The sequence below is a fragment of the Cyprinodon tularosa genome, unplaced genomic scaffold (genome assembly GCF_016077235.1).
Source record: "Cyprinodon tularosa strain WSP-4 unplaced genomic scaffold, ASM1607723v1 ctg953, whole genome shotgun sequence".
Classification (NCBI taxonomy): Eukaryota; Metazoa; Chordata; class Actinopteri; order Cyprinodontiformes; family Cyprinodontidae; genus Cyprinodon; species Cyprinodon tularosa.
In genome coordinates, this window is record NW_024039733.1 from 132,560 (window position 1) to 152,500 (window position 19,941).

Below are 19,941 nucleotides of genomic sequence, written 5' to 3' on the forward strand. Positions count from 1 at the left end.
CACTATAAATGCATCTATTTGTTAGCAAAGGCTGTAGTTTGTCTTCATTTAGAAAACATGGATGTTGTGCTCCTTAATTATCCGGTTGGAACAGTGTAGCTTAAAGACTGAAACCAGGTGCTCTGTGTAGCGGTCGCAGTGAATGCGAAAGTGCTGGGACCCTTTTTCCACCTGAATCTCTGCTCTTTTTGGCCCTAATGTCCCTCCGTTGTTGGACAAACTTGCCCCCTCTTCCTCACATCCTCAGCCATATCTAGACCCACAGTGTGTAGCACAGACCACGCTCAAAATTGAACATAGATCAAAAATGTCTGCGTCAAGCTCAGTGCCACACACTGCTGCAGTATAACCAGCCCTTAATCCTGAGGTTCTGGCGCCTGTCCACCTTCGGCCACCCCTCAACGTACATTGGTTATTGCCTGGCCACCCTTATAAAAACTTCTTGCTAAGACTCTGTCAGACTACAACTCTTACTTTGGGAAAATGTACTGAACTCTATTTTTTTTTTGGATTTTTAGGGTTAACCCTAACCCTAACCCTTTTTTATGAGCAGGCCAGGTGTTCAATCTCTGCAACAGGAACCACAGCACTGAGCGTTGTGTTCACTGCTCAAAGTATACCTGTCACACATGCAGGAAGGACTCACCTTGGGTTTGTAGAAACTGCTAAATGGGACAATTGTAGCTTCATATGTAGAGATTTTCCTTGGTGGAATAAATGTTACTACTATACTGAAATCAGACTGTTTGTCATTTTCTAAGCTGAAATGTTGAATGACGTGAAAAAGCGAGAACAGACAAAATACAATTATTCTCTACGTTTCTTTCACATAGTGAGCTTTGCAATATAAATGAGTCTGTTGGTGAATGGATGATATAAATAGGCTCTGCCTTGCCTTGTTGGAAAAGCTGGTTATGACCTGTTCTCAGCTCAGGAACTAGGACCCTATGATATCTGGTTGATCAATAGGTTTGCCTTAATAAAAGATTTAGGCCCCGTCCACACGAAGTCAAACCCTGGCCTAAACGCACTAATTTTTCACCAAACCAGCCTCTCATCCATACGAAGCCGGCGTTTCGGGGGTCTGTAAACAATCTTTTTTTTATTCAGCCTTCAGAGTGGGAAGATTTCGAAACGCCGTTTTCGCGTTTCCATCTTTAAGCTCTAACCGCATTTTTTTTCTTACACGCATGCGTCATAGCGTCGCCTCTAAACACGCATGCGCGACACAGTATCACAACAATGGCGCCGTACTGTGTTGAATGGTTGCTGCTAATGCTACTCACCCTGCTGTCGGGCTTACAACAGAATATTCTTCTTCTGGAATATCTCCAGGAAGAACAGAGCAATATCGACCACATAGTTCAGCACCTGAATTTGACTGAACCACCAAAATGGACCCGCAGGGCAACCATGTATAAATATTACTGCGCATGCCCAACATTTCGTCGCCTGTTTTTGCTTTGGCACCACAGCGCCACTTACAGGCCTGGCATATATTTTGCAGCGTTTTCATGCATTCGTGTGGACGATCACATTTATTTTACGTCTCCGTCTTTACGACAAACGTTCTGGAAAATATCAGCGTTTCGTGTTCGTTTTGACTTCGTGTGGACGGGGCCTTAGATATCACGATTGTTTCAGCCTTTATCCAGCCTCCTGTAGAAGAGCTGGTCACATCACAGGTTATTAGCATTACAACAAGGACAGTTAGCAAGGTAGAGTGAATACTCAAACTTAAAGAGGGGAGGGGGGCTTGCAGGAAAACTGGAACTATAGGGGACTTCTAGTGTTAAAAGCTTAAAATTCCTGATGTGTATGAGTGTGAGTGAGACTGTGAGAGAGAGAGATTTTAGATTTTAACAACTCATTTATTATCAATAAATAATCAACATGGTATCACAAACTATGTAACAGAAAAATGCAACAAAAAGAAAAAAATATATATTACATTAACACTTTTCCAAAAATAATTTCTCCTCCTACCATCTACAAATTACCTTCTCATAACTCCAGATGCGACAAAGAGAATCTAAATCTGAAACTGATCTGTAAAAATTGAATTCAAGTAATAGCCTAGACTTCACCAGGTTAATAAAGAAGGAAACCAAGTCAATATTCAAATCTTCCACCACCTTCCTCTACTTTTGTACACGGCCATTTTAGCCTGTCCCAAAAATAAATGAATCAATTCACATTTGCCTTTTTTTTGGCGTCTGAATCTAAATGTAGAAATAAATCTGTGTTTAGTGAACATTTCACCATATCTGTTGAAAATAGTTCTGAAAAGCACAAAAAGAGCCGACAGACGAACACAGTCAGAAAAACAATGAAAAACTGTTTCTCTCTGTTCACAAAATGGACATTTATCTTCCACAGGAGGATTAATAACAGAAACTAAATAATTAACAGCTACAATACCATGAAGGATTCTCCATTGTTAATCTGCATGTTTTTTCGTTAGAGGAGGCGTAAACAACGATTTCCATTCAGGTTTGAATTCAGGTTTTAAGGAGAAATTAGTTTTCCGTACTGTGTCACTGCGTCCATTCAGTTTGTGTTGATTGAGAGTTTTAACAATCATTCTATAGAAAACTTTTCCAGAAGCTCCTTCTAGGGAAATTCCTTTATTGTCCACTGAATCCAAAAAAGGGCCAGAGCAGTTCTTTATCCCAGGAAACAGTCTGAAGGATGGAAAAGGATCCAAGTGATTTGGTGACACAGAACCCTCATGATAATCAGCCAAAAGTGAACATTCATGTTCACTTAACTTGTGCTTCCAGAAGCACAAGAGCTGAGCGACAAATTGAACAGATTTTATTCCCAAACAGGCAGCGAGCGTAACAGGATCATCCAGCCGAGGTCCAGCCAGCTCCACCACCCTCCCAAGGCAATAAACGTGCAGTGTGGATCAGTCTGGGGCAGGTTGTTGCCCCCCAAGTAGGAGAATCCAACAAACTCCCAAACAGAACCGGTTCCTGGAGCAGCCAGTGTAGAGACTCAGCCTGCTGCTGTCTCTCCTTCCTCAGCAAAGACCACAGAGAAAATACTCTTATAACAAACTGGAAGAAGAGAAGAGTTAGAGTTTCTAGAGTCCATCAGAAAGAGACGCAAATCCGTCCAGAAGACTGCAGCAAGATAACCTCCTCCACACCAGATCTGCAGGTCCAGTGAGCAGTCTCTGAATAAACTGAAAACAAAAAGCAGCACCTCTGCTGGCCAGGTGGACCAGGCCTTGACCACCTTCTTCTCTCGGCAAAAACAGGATACTTTGAGGAATCCAGTGAAGTTTATCCCAAAAACATCAACGAGAACCCTTTGAACTTTTGATAAAACTGGAAGATAAACACACATCAGCCGGTGCCACATGGTGGGAGAAACTAGGTTATTAATGACAAGAACTCGTCCTCTATATGACATTTTAGGTAAAATCCACTTCCACTTCAAAAGTCAACCCTTAACTTTATCCAATACTTTTTCCCAATTTTTTTGCACAAAGGTTGATCCCCCAACCGGCTTCCTACAGTTACAGCCTCACTCTTTCTCCAGGTTACTTTTGCAGAAGAGATACAACCAAAATAAAAAAATGTTGACTAAAACATCAATATCTTCCTGTTTGTTTAAAAAAAAACTATTAAATCATCAGCATAAGCTGACAGTTTTAAAGAGACGTGACACCCAGGAATAGAAACACCACAGAAAACTTTCCTCAGCTTATCAGAGATGGCAAAAGTACTCACTTTCCGTACTTGAGTAAAAGTACAGATACTTGTGTTAAAAAATACTCTGGTAAAAGTGGAAGTACTGATTAAACTTCTTTACTCAAGTAAAAGTAACAAAGTACAGGCTTGTAAATTTACTTAAAGTAAAAAAGTAAAAGTAGAAACCACTTTTTTCATGCCGTTGCCTACATTTTAAATGGATGTCTGCCAATAGGACTAGATCTCCGTTGTGTTCATTTTCAATCATCTCGTCGTCCATGCTACTATGCTAACGCCACCGCCACCAAGCTGCAATGATTTGCCGCCAATGAATACCGCCGAATCTGTCGATTCATCTTGTAGTGGTGCGTCAAATGCAACGTAGATTCCCATCCAATTAGATTGAATTTGGTATTGATGACGTGAAAAATAATAACGGTAACTCCATTGAAATGATTCAAAACTAAAGTAACGAGACAATTTTTTAAAATGTAAGGAGTAGAAAGTACAGATATTTGTGTAAAAATGTAAGGAGTAGAAGTAAAAAGTCACCATAAAAATAAGTAGTAAAGTAAAGTAAAAATATCAGAAAAATCTACTTGAGTACAGTAACGAAGTATTTGTACTTCATTACTTCCCATCTCTGCAGCTTATCAAGCAAAGGTTCAATTGCTGAAGAATAAAGCATCCCTGATAAAGAACAGCCTGGCCTCGCACCTCTGGAAACATTGAAAGGAGCTTTAAGCCTCCATTTATTTTAAGAACATTCGCATTGTCATGATATAAAACCTGGATCATAGCTATGAAACCAGGGCTGAAACCAAAAGCAGCCAAAGTTTGCCACAAATACTGGTGTTCAACCCGGTCAACAGCTTTTTCTTGATCTATAGAAATCAGACCAATATCTATAGAAATCAGACCAATATCTATAGAAATCAGACCAATATCTATAGAAATCAGACCAATATCTATAGAAATCAGACCAATATCTATAGAAATCAGACCAATATCTATAGAAATCAGACCAATATCTATGCTCAATGAGCTGGAGATTTCCACAACATCCCTGATTAGAGTGACATTATCCCTTATCAGCCTGCCAGGCACACAATACGCCTAGTCTGTCAATAACTGTAGACATAACTTCTCTAAGTCTGGGAGCTTTGGAAAGAACCCTGTAGTCCGTAGAGAGTAAAGAGACTGGTGGCCAGTTCTTTAGATCCTGTAAATCTCCTTTCTTTGGAAGCAGAGTAGCGACTGCCCGTCTGCAGCTCAGAGGCAGCCAACCTCTTTGCAGGCTGTCTATGATCATGTCCAGCAAGTCCTCGTCAATCACAGACCAGAAGGACTTGTAGAAGTCAACAGGAAGACCGTCCATGCCAGGGGATCTACTGTTCTTTAGGCTCATCAAGGCAGCATGCAATTCATGCAGTGTGACCTGAGCCTCCAGTTTTTAATTAGCTTCAGCATCCACCTGAGGAAGACCTTCGTAGAAACCATCGCTCACACCTGGATTCACCAAATGTTCACTCTAAAAAGATCTTTATAGAAACTGGCAGCAAACTTCCTGATCTCAGAAGAACCTGAGATGGTAGAACCACAGTCAGTCTTTAGGGAGGGAACAATCTTTCTTTCTAGTCCAAAGAAAAAATGAGACGGTGCCTCCATCTCTGTTACACTTAGGAAGCGTGATCTGACCAGCGCTCCTTTGGCTCCTTTGGCTGCTGGTCCCAACAGGTCGGCCAGAACGGCCTTTCTAGCTTTGAGGGAATCTAAAAACCCTCGATTTCCTGTAGAAGCTGCCCAAACCCTGCAGCTCTACTATCTGAGTCTCCAAGTCTTTCATAGATCTGGTTATGTCTCTAGTGATGTTAAGAGTGAACTGTTGGCACAACTGCTTAATTTGACATTTACCATAATCCCACCATTGTTGGACACAAGAAAAGAAAGATTTTGATTGTTTACGACTGATCCAGACACACTCAAAAGCTTCCCTAAAAGCTCTATCGTTTAAAAGAGCTGTATTAAAATGCCAGTAGACTCTCTATAAATGAACATTTTTAATAAATACAGAGCAACAAACCAGACAGTGATCAGAACAGCAATTATTTGACAATTCTTAAATACATTGAGATGATGCTTAAATGCATATACACGGTCTAATCTCACTAAAGATAAAATATTATCATTAGAATGACACCATGTATACCGTCTCTGATTCCTGTTGAAAGCTCTCCACACTATATACATTTTCTTTAGAGTGATAAATCTAAAGAACTCAGCCCTTTTCACTTCATCTCTGGCACCATTTATATTTAAAGACAGAGATAAAGAAACAAACGAAAAGGCACAAAGAAACATAAAATATTTCTCTAAATATCCTCATCTTCATCAGCAGTAGTTGCTTTGGCTCTGACTTTCAAAATCAGTTTCTTTAAGCGATAAAGTTCTTGATCTGTTAACACGTCATCAACAAGATGTCCAGTTTTCTTTGTTAAAGGCCGAGAGGATTCAACAAATGGTTTTAAATCTGGGAAATATTCCTCCACTTTAACCCTCAGTCCTTTAGTTTTTTGTAAAAATGTCTTAATTTCAGCAGGATGACAGAGATTCTGCTGATCCTGAATCAAAGACAGGCTACTATCAGACTGTCCTCCTGCTTTGTTTGCTCTCTTAGCTCTGAGAGCTTTAATGCTGCTGCTTGCAGCCTTCTGGGACAGATTCAAAAACTCTATCAGTTATTATTTCCCCTGAATCTGCTTCAAAACTAGTCACAGTCAGTGATATCAGCATCATTAGTGTAAGTGCGGCAAGCCTCACTAGTTTAGCCCCTTAAAGCTCTTTCGAACGCAAGACTTTCTTCTTGAAAAAAGGAGGTCTTGAATCCGACGGTATTTTTTAGGTCTTTACTGAATTTAAAATAAATAAAATAACAAGCAGATTCAAAACAAATAAATTGACGGTCAAAAGACTGTGTTTCTCCTAAGGTGCCAAACTTCTACAAAGAGCAAGTCCTTTTTTCTTTCATAAACCAATTATTCCAAAACCAATCAAAAGGCACCACGTCATAAGCTTAACAACGATTCAATTACAGATGCTTATCAATTCCAAAAGTGTATATATGGCTCCTACAATTAGAATGATCAGAGTCTGTCAAGCATCGCACTTCAGACTGTTCCTCTGCAGGAGCAGCAGGAGGATCATCTGAAGCCACATCAACACCTGCACCGACTGCCATGAAATCACCTGCGCCACCACGACCCGCATTCACCAAGCGTGTGTTCGTAAGCCTCTCTGGGCGCGATCGGATATATGACCTTCTGCACCACAGCCCAAACATTTCGTGTTCTCGGAGGAAGCAAAAACCACATTATTAAACCCTTCGACTCTGAAATTAAAGGACGGGTTAAGCTCGGTAGCTGTGTCTTTTAGGATCATAAATACCTGTCTGCTGTGATACAACATGTTTGAGAAGCGCAGATTTACAGCCCAAAGGAACCATCTTTATGGGTGAAACTAGTTGTCCATAGCGGGACAGCTCTTTAACAAGGAGACCATGTTTAATAAACGGAGGTTCATTTGAGGTGATGATCTTTTTAACTGCAGTAACCAGCGGGAGAAGCGGCGTGAAGGTGTCATGAATGACCACGCCCCTTTCAACCAAATCATTCACTTTAGATGTTATCAAGAAAAATCTCAATCGCTCCATTCATACGGGAAGCAGATTCCACACTATGATGACCCACCACTCCTCCTGCAGCTAAGGCTGCCTCCTCCACTGAACAATTCACTGCCGGTATGAGTTTGACAGCCTGCCGACGTGTCAACTGTTCAAACCCGAAGAACGAGCATGATGCCAAAACGCCAAACCGAGCCGGTAGCAAAAGCTACAGAGATGTTCTGTCAGACCATCATGCCCAAAGTCAATACACATTCACAACACGTCAGATTTACGGTTATCCCTTCAGGTTTGTCAGATCACCATATGCTTCAAAAAACACCAAAAAGCAAGTAATAAATAGTTCTTTTCTGTACATGACTAAAGGGAAACACGCCTGTTGGGGTAGTTTAAAGTCTATTTCTCATACAAAACTAATGGGATAAATGGGTTTGGACTATGGGTATGCTCATCTGACAGGAGCTGGTTAGAGCAGTACAGCAAGCTTTGAAATGATGACAACTAGTCTGATGTTGTTCACAGCGTCTACCAAACACCTGATGTACTTCAGTCTGGACTACAGGGGAGAAGTTCAGCAGCTCACCTTTGATCAGCCACAGGTCCACAAGATCTTCTATGGAAGTTTTCACAAGGTGAGATGCTCCAGAGCCAAACCTTCATCAGATCCTTCCACAGATGGAGATGCTCTAAAAGGTGATTTAATGGGTGAAAAGTTTGGTTCCCCCTGGAAACGGAGCTACTTCCTGTTCTTGGTTCTGGCAGGTCCACCTGTCTGTCAGCCAGGTGAGCGTCTCCCTGTCGGTGGACTGTCAGCCTGTGGGTGAAAGGCCCGCCCGTCCTCTGGGGAACCTGCCGACCGATGGATTCGAGATGCTGGGCAAACTGGTGAGAAGCAAAGGACCTAACAGCGGCTCCGCCCCGGTACGGCTCCGACTCCTCCTCCGGGAGATTCCCAGTCTGTCTGTGAAGGACCAGAACAACCTGCTGGTCCTGCAGGTGCGTCCAATGCTTGTTTTTCTGCCGCTGTGTCCAGTTTCAGCTGCAGTCCTTTGAGATCGTCTGTAACACCAGCTGGGCGTCCGCGGACACCTGCTGTGACCTTCCTGCAGCGGTAAGTGCTGCCTCCATCTTTCCTTTCTTGATTGAAGGGCAGCTTTCCGTGTGAAATAAGGCGGACTGACCCGGTCGGAGACGATGTTTCTCCTCCTAAAGCAACATTCAGCATCAGCAGGTGACATTAACCCTTTCTGGACTCTCTCTGTCCCAGAGAGATGAGGAGAGCTGTCCTGCACAGCCGTTTACATGTTCCTGCTCCTCCAACATTCCTGGGGCTCCGGGTCCTCCTGGACCAACCGTATGTCACCTCCGCTACTTTCAGCCGAGTCATAAATAAAGAGGCATATTTCTGATGATTAATAAAGTCTGTTTCCTCACAGGGGAGACCAGGTCCTCGTGGAGAGAAGGGAGATAGGGGAGAGCAAGGCCAAAAGGTGAGCTTTCAGGTTCCTTTCTTCATTTAAGTAAATTCACTAAAGTTTATCAGTGATGTCCATCCAGTTTATATGTTATAAAACTCCAAGAGGAGTAAAGTAAAGTCTGCTTAATGTTTCTGGGTACATTTCAGTCCTATAACCTTAGATATGTTCCATGCAGTGAAGCCATAAGAGCAGCCATGTTTGAAGCTGATCCAGTAGAGATGCAAACTATCTGTAATGGATGAATATGAAATATAATGTTAATATGTTGGATTTTATACTGTTAACATTTTAATGGATTTACCATTAAAATAGTTTAGGGGATTTCTGGGTGGTTTGTATGGATCCACCAAACCATTACCTATAGTGTACTGGTCTACCTTTCTGTCCCAGTTATCCCATCATCAATGACAGAGATTTTGTCCTGATGGGAGTTTTTACAGCTCAGCTTAAATCTTCTGCTGGATCACAGCATTAACTCTGTTAGAGGAGCGGCTTTGCTCTGTTTCACCTTATGCTGATGAAGGTTCTGTCATCCAGGTCAGAGTCAGTCCAAAGAAGCTCAAAATCAATCCTCTGGACTTTGTTTCCAAGTTTGAAGACGTTTCTCTTCCATCCAGGAAGATTTTTCAATCCAAAATGTCAGAAATAGCGTTTAGTTCCAGGTTTTATCCAGCAGCCCAACAAAGCCTGGTTTTAGTTTAGAAAACATGCAAATAGAAACGGATGAACGGGTCCCCCCCTTAGGAATGGGGGTCGTTTGGCTTCTTTGTTAGCCTGCAATGCCCCATACCTGTCTATGTCTCTGAAAGGGGGGGTCGTTAAAGGGAATAGTTGGCCTGGATGAATAGGTGAGGTCTTCTGTTCTCCTGTAAGGGGGTTGGAGCTGTGATGATAGCGGGAAGGAATCAACTCTATCGCTGCATTGGAGGTTTCTGAAAGCTGGAATCTGGATGGAAGAGAAACGTCTTCAAACTTGGAAACAAAGTCCAGTGGATTGATTTTAACTATTTTGGAATTAATCGGTTTAACCTTATGCAGCTGTTATCTTTAAAGTCGTAGGGAAGCAGCTGTTCCAACCGTTGCATTTCCAAATTCTCCGAGTGGTGCATGATTTTACACGAGTGAATAAAGTGAATGTGATTGGTCGATTATCAAGGGGGAGGGATTGTTGTGGTGGAAGGTTTGCAAGCCTTTTGGTTGTGGTCGGTTTGTTGAAAGCATCTTGCTAACCAGTTAGCATCTTAGTGCTAGCAGGTTCCCAATGGGAAATTCCATTGGGACCAAGTAGCACTAAATTGGTGCCTTAGAAACGACGCTGTCAAGGAACGCTATGGACAGCGGAAACATGCAAGAGGAGGAGAGTTTAGTGTCGGAGGTCGTGGATGAGTCTCCTCCGTCATCCATTTTTTATTTAGAGGAGGAAAGCGGGGACGAAGATGTTGTGGAAGAGGACGCCAGGGCGGCAGAAGCTTGGTTTGGTGTAGAAGGCTTCCAGCCGTACATGTTTGAGCCCTTGCCTCGCAACGCTGCCAGTTCTGTTAGCTCTACGCCTGCCGAAGACACAGACGTCCATCCCCGTGAACACTGGGACGCAACTCAATGGGAAAGGAAAGGATTCTGGTTTCAACCGCTGCGTATATTAGCTGCGACACATGAATCAAGATGCTATGACTGAAAAAATTTGATTGACAGATGAGCGTTGATATATGATTGGCGAAATTTAGATGTTCAGGCTGACGTAGAACTAACTGACCTGCAGAAAATAATGAAAAATAAAAAACATAGATTTTAGGACAGGATTTTTTTTAATTTGTGGTTTTCTGGTTTTTGGGACAATATGGTCTGATAAAGAGAACATTTATATAGATGTTCAAGCCAGAATGATTTGACATTTAAATATGATTTCCCTTCCAATTTAAGTAAACATACCAGCTGATGGCGTCGGAAGGTTTTCTCTCTTTTTCCATTGGACTTTTTGATCATTTCCTGTAGTATTTTTCAGTGCGGAGCTGCACTGCTGTCAGGACTTTATCCTTGTAGCAACAATCTTCCTACCAGGAGTTTGGGTGTTCTACTCCAGCCTGGTGACTGCAGGTTGCTCCTTAGGGTCAATGTGGGTGTTTAGAGGGTTTCTTCATCGTTTGTGTCTCTGTGCTTTTCCCTGCTATCGACTGACAGTCTGTCCCTTTGCTTCGGTTGCCCAAAGATTGCTGGAGAGGAGCAACTGAACTAAAACATGCCAGATTAGATTCTTTAAATAAATATGTGATTTAAGTCTATAGTGCTGCTGACCAGCTGAATGTGTGTGCTTTGAATCCATGTTGCTCAGTTAGGACGTTCACCTAACTGAACGGTCAACTAAATGATCCGAGGTTGGTCGAAAAAATAAGTATTTTCTTGATTAGAAAAAATAGGATCGATGTACAACACAGGTCATGGAAGCAGATCTGACAGAAATTCAGCTGTTCCTACATCAGAGATCACAGAGAATCTTTGATTATGAAGAGGAGAAAACTGGACAGTAAGAATTAAAGCTGCACAAACAGCAAGGATGTAGCAGTTCTCTGGTAAATGCTCTGATTAACCGTGGAGGTTTAAGTCAGTGAAAGACTAAATGTCATGTTGAGTGGAGGTTTTTGAGGACCTAAATGCAGAGATCAGGAGGCAGAGGTGAGTTTTGTAGATTTAATCAGGTAGTCAAAGGCAGCAGAGGCAAAAATACTGAGAACCAAAATACAGATAAAATCTGGGAAAACCCATGTGGGGAGCCAGAGACGAGGAAGCAATGAGGAAGCCTGGTTCTGCTGGAGGTTTCTTCCTGTTCAAAGGGAGTTTTTCCTCTCCACTGTCGCTACAAGCATGCTTAGTGTGAGGGATTGCTGAAGAGTCAATGAGTCGATGCAATCAGCTGGTTTTCCTTAGATAGAAAACTTTGAATCAATCTGACTGGATGATCTGGTGAACTGGAAAGTGACCTGAGATGACATGATGGGAATTGGAGCTATAGAAATAAACTGAATAGATTTGAATTGAACAAAACAACAAACCAGCACTGAGTGACTGCAGAGGTGGAGTGTATATATTGGGATATATTGGGAGTGGACAGGACCAACTAGGAGGAAGCCAAGGGGAACGGAAATAAGCACAATGGGGCAACAGATAGAAACTAAAGAACTCAGTACTGGTAGAAATAGACTATGGAGAGACAGAAGACGAAGAAACTAAAAATAAACCCAAGCAGAGGGCAGAACCCTGACAGTAAGCAATGGAGTAGCATTTTTTCATCAGCATGTATAAATATTTATTCAAAATGACAGGAAGACATCAGAAGCATCAGCGTCCAGGTTAATCAGACGAAGGATGACCTGAAATGGGACAGAAGGTTTATTTGCATCCTGAGCGAGATCAGAGCAGCAAACTCTGACAAGGTGAGAGCTAAAGGACAGGTGGGCTGGTCAGAAGGGGGTGTTGGTGTTCCACTTTGAAGGCTTTGGTGACATCTAGTGGCAGAAATTGATAATTGGATATTCTGCCCACTTATGCCAGCTAGCATCCATCTGTCAGCTCCATCAGTTAGAGCAAAGCGCTGAGAAAAACCCTGAAGTTCATTTCTCCTTGTTTTTACTGCTCAACGAATGTGGAATGTCTCTGTCTTCCTGTCCCTGTCTCAGAGGACAGGTGTGTCCACTCAGCAGCAGGATGAGCTGCAGCGGGACCACTCAGTGTCTCTGCTGAGTCAACCTTCGCTTCTCCACTCAACTTCCTTTTTCAGGGCAAATTCTGACAGTATGTTGTTAGCCTAATCTGAGGCTGTTTTTATGCCGACTGTCAGGGGGAGGAAGGCCCCCCAGGGAAGCCTGGGTTCCAAGGGGGTCTTGGACCTGTGGGCAGCGTTGGGCCCCGAGGCATAGCAGTCCAAGGCAAAATGGTAAGTCCTGATTTACAGTTACTCTCTGATGGTGACTGAAGAACTAATGATGGAGGATTTGGTTTGGATTAATAAAACATTAAAAAAACAATTTCCATGTCTTTCTAACATTGACCAAACAGGGTCCACCAGGAGCAAGGGGGGAAAAGGGAGATCCTGGGAGGCCTGGTGTCCAAGTGAGTAATGCTGGGAATCTGTTACTGTTCAGAAAACACTGATTATTTCTGTATTTATGGTATTTACATAAAATATGAAACATCAACAACATGCACACTGAAAGGTTTCCTGTCTGGCCTTAAACTTCTTCCTCTGTAGGGTTTACCTGGACCCCCAGGTCCAAAGGGAGAGGAGGGGATCCCTGGCCCCCAGGTGAGCTCCTTCTTCCAGGGGAAGGTACCAGGTCCTCCAAAAAAAGTAAAAACAAGAAATCCGACTTGGTTTCCAAGTTTAAAGACGTTTCACTTCTCATCCAGGAAGCTTTTTCAGTTCAGAATTAGCATCGAGGTTGAAGCTTTATATAGTAGCCCAAAAACTTGTTTTGGCTTAAGATGTTTGTTTCTTCGGGGCAATTTTCCAGTCGTGCTTGAATTTTTTGATCGGGCCGACTTTCAGCCTGGTCGTGAGTCGTGTGGTGTACAGGGGGTTACGAGCGGCGATCAGCCTCCCACGACCGCCTCACGATCACGTAAGGTCGGGAGAATATCAAACATGTTTGATGTTCTCCTGACCGACGTGGGCAAATCACTCAGGAAGCAAAGAAAGATTCTTCTTTTTCCTCTCAGATGTAAACACAGCAGCATGGCAGAGATACAGTTCTGTCTGTAAAATTGACGGACCGTAGTACCACGATTCCTCAGCCATTTTCCAAATACGTCGTTGCTTTTTCTTTTTTAGGACTTTCAGCACAAAATTGCACAAATTGCCAGGGTAGCTACATTCACTATAGTGAGCTTAATATTCCTCTTCTATTTGTTTGGCTTCAGGATAGAGAGCTACAGAGTAGTGCCATCTCACTGCAGAGCTGAGTCCTACCTGGTTTTTAGTCGTACAGTGTGAGCAGGTAGATCGCATGAGAGCGTCGGGCTGAACATAAATCGTGAGCTGTGACTCACACTGTACGACTAAACCCTGCGATTAGTCGTACAGTGTGAGCAGCAGCCGCGCGCAACGATTGAAAAAAAATGCACAGTGTACGCCGGGATTTACGAAACATGCAACCAGAAGTACGAATGTGCTCCTTAGGAAAGGGAGTCAGTTTGGGTTCTTTGGCCTTTAGCCCCCAATACCCGATACTGGTCTACGCCTCTGAAAGGGGGGTCGTTGGGGGCAATTATTGGCTTTGTTGCCCAGACGACATGTTTTGTCTCCTGCATGGGGGTGGGGGTTGAAATGATAGTGAAAAGGAATCAACTCTTTTGCTTCATTGTAGGTTTTTTAGAGAGCTGAAACCTGAGTCCATCCACTAGACTTGGAAACCAAGTCCAGTGGATCGTTTTTAACTTTTTTTGGAATGACTATGACCTGGATGACTGAGAATCTCCACCAGCATGCCGCAGGTCCTCCAGCAGAGTGTTGTCGGTACGCCCCTCTCTATGCCTGTCTCTCTCTGTGGTTTTCAGGGCATCAGAGGCGTGGAAGGAAACATTGGCTCCCCGGGTGTCACTGGAGCCAGGGTAAGACAGAGAAATGTCCCTGCTTCCTGACAGCTTGGAAATGTTACCCAGAACACAGAAGATGAAAACAAATATTTGATGAAATATGCATTAAAAAACTCTTTTCTTTTCATTTTTATTTCTTACTTTGAATTAGAATAATGTATGAATGATCAGCCTTAAATATGCTACTTTTAATCAGTAAAACCAAGTTGTTTAGTCCTAATGGCCTGAAATAATATTTTTTAAATTTAAAAATAGATCTACTAAATGGACATTTGATCAGTTTTCCTTTTTTTCCCCCCAGTGTGATAAAAAAAAACATGACTTTATCTTAAAGGCCTCAGATTTCCCCAAAATGTCTGTTTCTTTCTCTTTTTGTGTTTCCACTGAAACATTTTCTGATTTTCAGGGTTTTCAAGGACTTCCTGGACACCCAGGACTCATGGGAGAGAGAGGACCTTCTGGACCTGTTGGACCAACAGTAAGACACCAAACAGTCCAGCCTGTCTTCACATATGATCAACTACCAGTTTACACTCACGTATGTTCAACTTCACAGGGTCTGCCAGGAAACAAAGGGGAGCGAGGGGAAAAGGTGGGTAACCATTAAACCAAACTCTGAGATCATGCTGAAAGAATCATTATTCAGTTTATCCTGGACCTTCGCAGGTTACATGGTGAAAATGTCTTTGAAAAAGTGATTGTGAGTAGATAAATATGGCGCACCGTGTTTCATACGTTGATGTGTGAAACTGAAAGCTTTTCTGTTCCAGCAGAGTAACCTGCAGCTAAAATGTTCTATGGGATTTTAACTTTGGACTTTGTTTCAATCACTTATCAGCTTTAAGGTTTTTTTGAAGATAAAAGTGATAACAATTCTAACTAATATGCAGTCTTTGGTGGATGGTCAAGAGAATTTCGGTGGCGCCGGCCCGAGTGTGTATTTTCCAAAACAACAATGGAGCGTCTGCAAGATATGACGGTCACTGAGATGGATCTAGAGTTGCTAGACATGGAAGAGGAACAGGTTCTATAAACGGAGTTGGCAAAAAGACCGATTAACCTTTCTTCGTAGTTGCTCATTGTAGTTGTTCCTCGGTTTTTAAAAATGACGCGCCCCGGCACCAAATCGTGAAGGACGACCACACAGACAGCCGGAAAGGCATACCAAGAGGATCTGCTCAATCCTTCCATGGTGGAAGAAAAGACGGGGTGTTTGGGGCTGAATTCCAACTATAGAGGGACTTCTCAGCCTCCCCTGGAGGCCTATGCCAGAGTCCTGCAGAGATCTGCTGACTGTCGTACCTCGTCTTCAGGAGTAGTGTGGTTTTCGTCCTGGCCGTGGAACACTGGACCAGCTCTTCACTCTCTGCAGGGTTCTCAAGGGTGCTCAGGATTTGCCCAACTAGTCCACATGTGATTTCTGGACCTGGAGAAGGCATTTCATGATGCCCTGTTGTGGGGCACTTCAGGAGGATGGAGTCATGAGCCCTTTACTAACGGCTGTTAGGTCTCTGTACAAGCAGAGCAGGAGTATGGTCGACATTGGCGACATTAGGTCGGACCTATTCCCAGTGTATGTTGGACTTGGTAATTCTTGGTCATTCGGGAAAGCCTCAGCGTAGAGCCGCTTCTCCTCCACATTGAGAGAAGTCAGCTGGCTCAGACATCTTTTTTCGGATTTCCCCCAGACGCCTCCCTCAGGAGTGACCAGGAGACGACCCAGGACATGCGGGAGGGACTATGTCTCTCAACAGCAGTCCAAGGAGAGGGAAGTGCATAAATATGCAGAGTCATTATTCAACCCTTCACATATTCAAGAAAACTGTTGCATTTCATTTCATCACAGTTTCCTTACTATTATTAAATGTAGGCAATTGGACCATAAACTACATAATAAACCTATAATTTATTTATAAATCAGTCAATAAGTCACTGACCTCTTGTAGAAAAACCACCTTTAGGAATAGTAATCTGTTAAATGTATGAAAGACCCATTTCTCCAATTGTATTTTTATTTCTTATATGAAGCTTTAAATTAAATAAATAATCAAACTTTTTTTCTGATGCCAATAAAGAAATTTAGAATATGGTCTAGGTTGGATCTTACATTCTTCTCCAAAAATGTGCCGGCTTCACTCATCACACACCTTAAGGCTTCAACGCTGGACACCTTTAGTTCACCTGATTTCCATAGAAGGAAATGAGTCATAAAATGCAGAGAAGTTTGTGTTTAAGCTGTTTGTCTGCTTTAGTTTAGAAATGTCTGTTTTTCTTGCAGTGAGGTTCCTCTCAATGGTTACCAGAAGTTTTACTAATTCAAGCAATAATTCATACATACATTAGTGAGGTAAAGGTAAAGCATACAGAGCACTTTTTTGCACTTTTCGGGCCGATTCTCATGTGCAAATTTTTTCCATCGGGCCGACTTTCATCCAGATCGTGCATCCTGCGTAGTGTAGCTATACAAGGAGTAACGAGGGCCGATCAGCCTCTCACGATCAGCTCCCGATCAGGAATCATAAGGTCGGGAGAAAATCAAACATGTTTGAAATTCAGTCGGCTGTTGTGAGGTGTTCGTGGACAAATCCTGCTGTTGAGGCAGAGCTATGAGCCGATTTACCAGAACCTTGAGCAAACGACAGAGTTCTTGTTTTTCTTCCAGACAGATGAGTCCGACCAGCGCCATCTCTCGGCGCTGAGTCTGAGCTGTGGTTTTTGGACGTGCAGGTAGATCGCATCAAAGCGTCGGTTACACAGTGTGAGAACAAACATCATGAGCTGTAAACATTTAAACTCTGCGGTTTTATCATACAATTTGAGTTGTAGCTGCGTGCAACGATTGAAAATATCGCACAGTGTATGCCCGGCTTTAGCTAGTTGGCTAGTAGCCCCTGGGCCCGTCGCTGCCTGGCCTCACTGCTGGTCAATGTTCTGGTTCTTCACAGGGGGAAACTCAGTCTATGGCACTGATCTACCAGCTGGTCACACAGGCCTGTGAACAACTGGTCCACAGTAAGTACTGGTAAACAGGGCAGTGGTAATGCTATCATCTAGCTAGCACCGTGATCTATTTTGGTTTTTAGTCAGAGCAACATAAAAACGGAGGTCTTCTTTTCCAGAGGAGGTGTTAAAGCTTGATTCCTATATCAATGAGATCAGTCGAAAACCTGTTCCTATTGAGGAGCCAGTAGGTCCCCCAGGGGAACCTGGCATTCCAGGCTCCAGGGGCCCACCAGGTGCCAGGGGGAACCAGGGGGAAGTTGGCTCAAGAGGGAGACCTGGGAGGCCGGGATACCCAGGAGAGCAGGGTAAGGTCTGATCCGTCTCATCAGATCTGCTCAGCAAGACTTCCTTTTCAGTTGATTCTCTTTTCTCCTTAGGGAGGAGAGGAATTCCAGGAGAAAAGGGGGATCCAGGAAATAATGTCCAGGGACCCTCAGGAGTCAAAGGGTTTGCAGGTACAGATCTTTGAGCTCTTGGTTTACTTTATGACGCCAGAATCCAACAGATCATCAGCAAGCTGCTATGATCTGACAGGCCTGTGTATTCTATGTGTGCAGGTCCTCCAGGGGAGTCCAAGCTGGGGGACCCAGGTCCCAAAGGAAATGATGGCAAGCCAGGACCACCAGGGGTCCCCGGGCCTCCTGGTCAGCCGGGAGAGGTTGGACCTGGGGGGGTTTGTGACAGCAGTGGAGGCTGTCACAATGCTCCAGGACAGACAGGTTAGCTGCTGGGAGCGGATGAGGAATGAAGCCTGGATGTCTGGAACCTTCTCTGCAGTCAGTAGTTTTATCCCGTTTTCTCTGTTTGTGCTTCTTCATCCAGAAGACCCTTATTATGGCTACCAGCCCTGAGGCGGGGAACCAAATGATGAACAATAGAGTGAAATAACTGGTTCCTTCAGAGCTGAGTGAGAGCTACATGAAGCTGCTTCAGCCGCCGCCTTGGTCCAGTTTGAAATCACTAACCTGTGATGAATCAGAGAGCTGTCAGATGAACGCCGCATGATACAGTTAGCACTGAACGATTTGGTTTGTTTTTCATGTATTCATGCACTGCATCATGTACCGCCTTAAACCCAAGAATTTCTCTTTATTTTCATTTTAACCATTTTGGCTCAGAGATAAAGACTAAACTCTGTGGTATAAAAGGATGTTTCTTCCCACATTATATTGAATAATACTGTGAGAGTGCATTTATATGTACAATATTTTTAAATATTTTTATAGTATTTGCTGTATCTTTCGAAAATTCACGTATATTTTATTGATTCTGAATTTTACCTGAAAACTCCTGTTTACATTTTTATCATGTTAAGGTTGATAACTTTTTATGTGTAACAGAAAAGATGTTTAAGTGTTGAATAAAATCCTGAATTATTGTTAAAAAGTTTTATTGTAATTAGATGGATTCAATTCTATTCTATTCAGTTTATTTCTATAGCTCCAACTCACATCATGTCATCTCAGGTCACTTTCCAGTTCCCCAGATCATCCAGTCAGATTGATTCAAAGTTTTCTATCTAAGGAAAACCAGTTCATTGCATCGACTCATTGACTCTTCAGCAATCCCTCACACTAAGCATGCTTGTAGCGACAGTGGAGAGGAAAAACTCCCTTTGAACAGGAAGAAACCTCCAGCAGAACCAGGCTCAGTGTGAGCGGCCATCTGCTGAGGCCCACTGGGGTTCAAGGAGACAGAAGCAGACATAGAAAAAGAAGCATAGATACTAAAGGCAACTGTCAACCAGCTCCACAGGCGGCCCCGTCCAGGAAACACACAGCCAGGCAGACGAGCTCCGAGCCAGCTCCCATGTCAGAGGATGAAGAGAGCACATCCAGTTAGTCACAGTCAGAGAAACAGGACTACACTGGAAAACAGGCCAAGCTCCAACATCTAGAAACAAAGGTGTTGATGGCAGCAGCACAGCTGATGTTTCTCTCCAGGATGGAGTCACAGCCAAACAGGAACAGACCAGATGAAGCTACTATGAGAAAAAGCAGAGAGAGCAGAACGTTAGAGATTGAACTAACAGATTCTGCAGAGTGGGAGAATAGAGATAGAATGAAGCAGAATGATGAAAAAGGGGTCCCTATGTCCTCCAGCAGTCTAAGCCTATAGCAGCAGAACTATAGAGATAGCTCAGGATAACCTGAGCCACTCTAACTAGAAGCTTTATCAAAAAGGAAAGTTTTAAGCCTAGCCTTAAAAGTAGACAGGGTGTCTGCCTCACGGACTAAAACTGGTAGTTGGTTCCACAGGAGAGGAGCCTGAGAACTAAAAGATGGATGCTGTTAAACTTTACTGCTGATTTAAACTTTTAGAAACAAGGTTAGGGGGAAGAAATGCTGAAGAATTAGTGTTACAATGTCCTACTGTGCAGCACCTTTCTGGGAAAAGACTGATATGTAAACTGTAGTAAATCAATAGAAAATGTACTATTATTGTTTTATGGTTGGTAGTATAATATGAATTATAGCTTTGAAGAAATGTTGCC

General features: G+C 43.0%; 1 protein-coding gene across 2 annotated transcripts in view; it reads left to right on the forward strand.

Moving 5' to 3' along the window:
* LOC119776737 (collagen alpha-1(XX) chain) overlaps positions 1 to 18,838 on the forward strand; it is a 76,186-nt gene extending 57,348 nt beyond the window's left edge. For both annotated transcript variants that reach the window (XM_038275324.1, XM_038275325.1), the window contains 16 exons: positions 7,903 to 8,012; positions 8,143 to 8,301; positions 8,414 to 8,491; positions 8,648 to 8,734; positions 8,817 to 8,870; positions 12,691 to 12,786; positions 12,909 to 12,962; positions 13,102 to 13,155; positions 14,406 to 14,459; positions 14,851 to 14,922; positions 15,001 to 15,036; positions 17,390 to 17,456; positions 17,564 to 17,752; positions 17,825 to 17,902; positions 18,005 to 18,166; positions 18,270 to 18,838. In XM_038275324.1, coding sequence (XP_038131252.1) covers positions 7,903 to 8,012; positions 8,143 to 8,301; positions 8,414 to 8,491; positions 8,648 to 8,734; positions 8,817 to 8,870; positions 12,691 to 12,786; positions 12,909 to 12,962; positions 13,102 to 13,155; positions 14,406 to 14,459; positions 14,851 to 14,922; positions 15,001 to 15,036; positions 17,390 to 17,456; positions 17,564 to 17,752; positions 17,825 to 17,902; positions 18,005 to 18,166; positions 18,270 to 18,298 — 1,379 coding nt within the window. In that variant the 3' untranslated portion in view covers positions 18,299 to 18,838. The remainder of the gene's footprint in view (positions 1 to 7,902; positions 8,013 to 8,142; positions 8,302 to 8,413; positions 8,492 to 8,647; positions 8,735 to 8,816; positions 8,871 to 12,690; positions 12,787 to 12,908; positions 12,963 to 13,101; positions 13,156 to 14,405; positions 14,460 to 14,850; positions 14,923 to 15,000; positions 15,037 to 17,389; positions 17,457 to 17,563; positions 17,753 to 17,824; positions 17,903 to 18,004; positions 18,167 to 18,269) is intronic.
* The last annotated feature ends 1,103 nt before the right edge of the window (positions 18,839 to 19,941 follow it).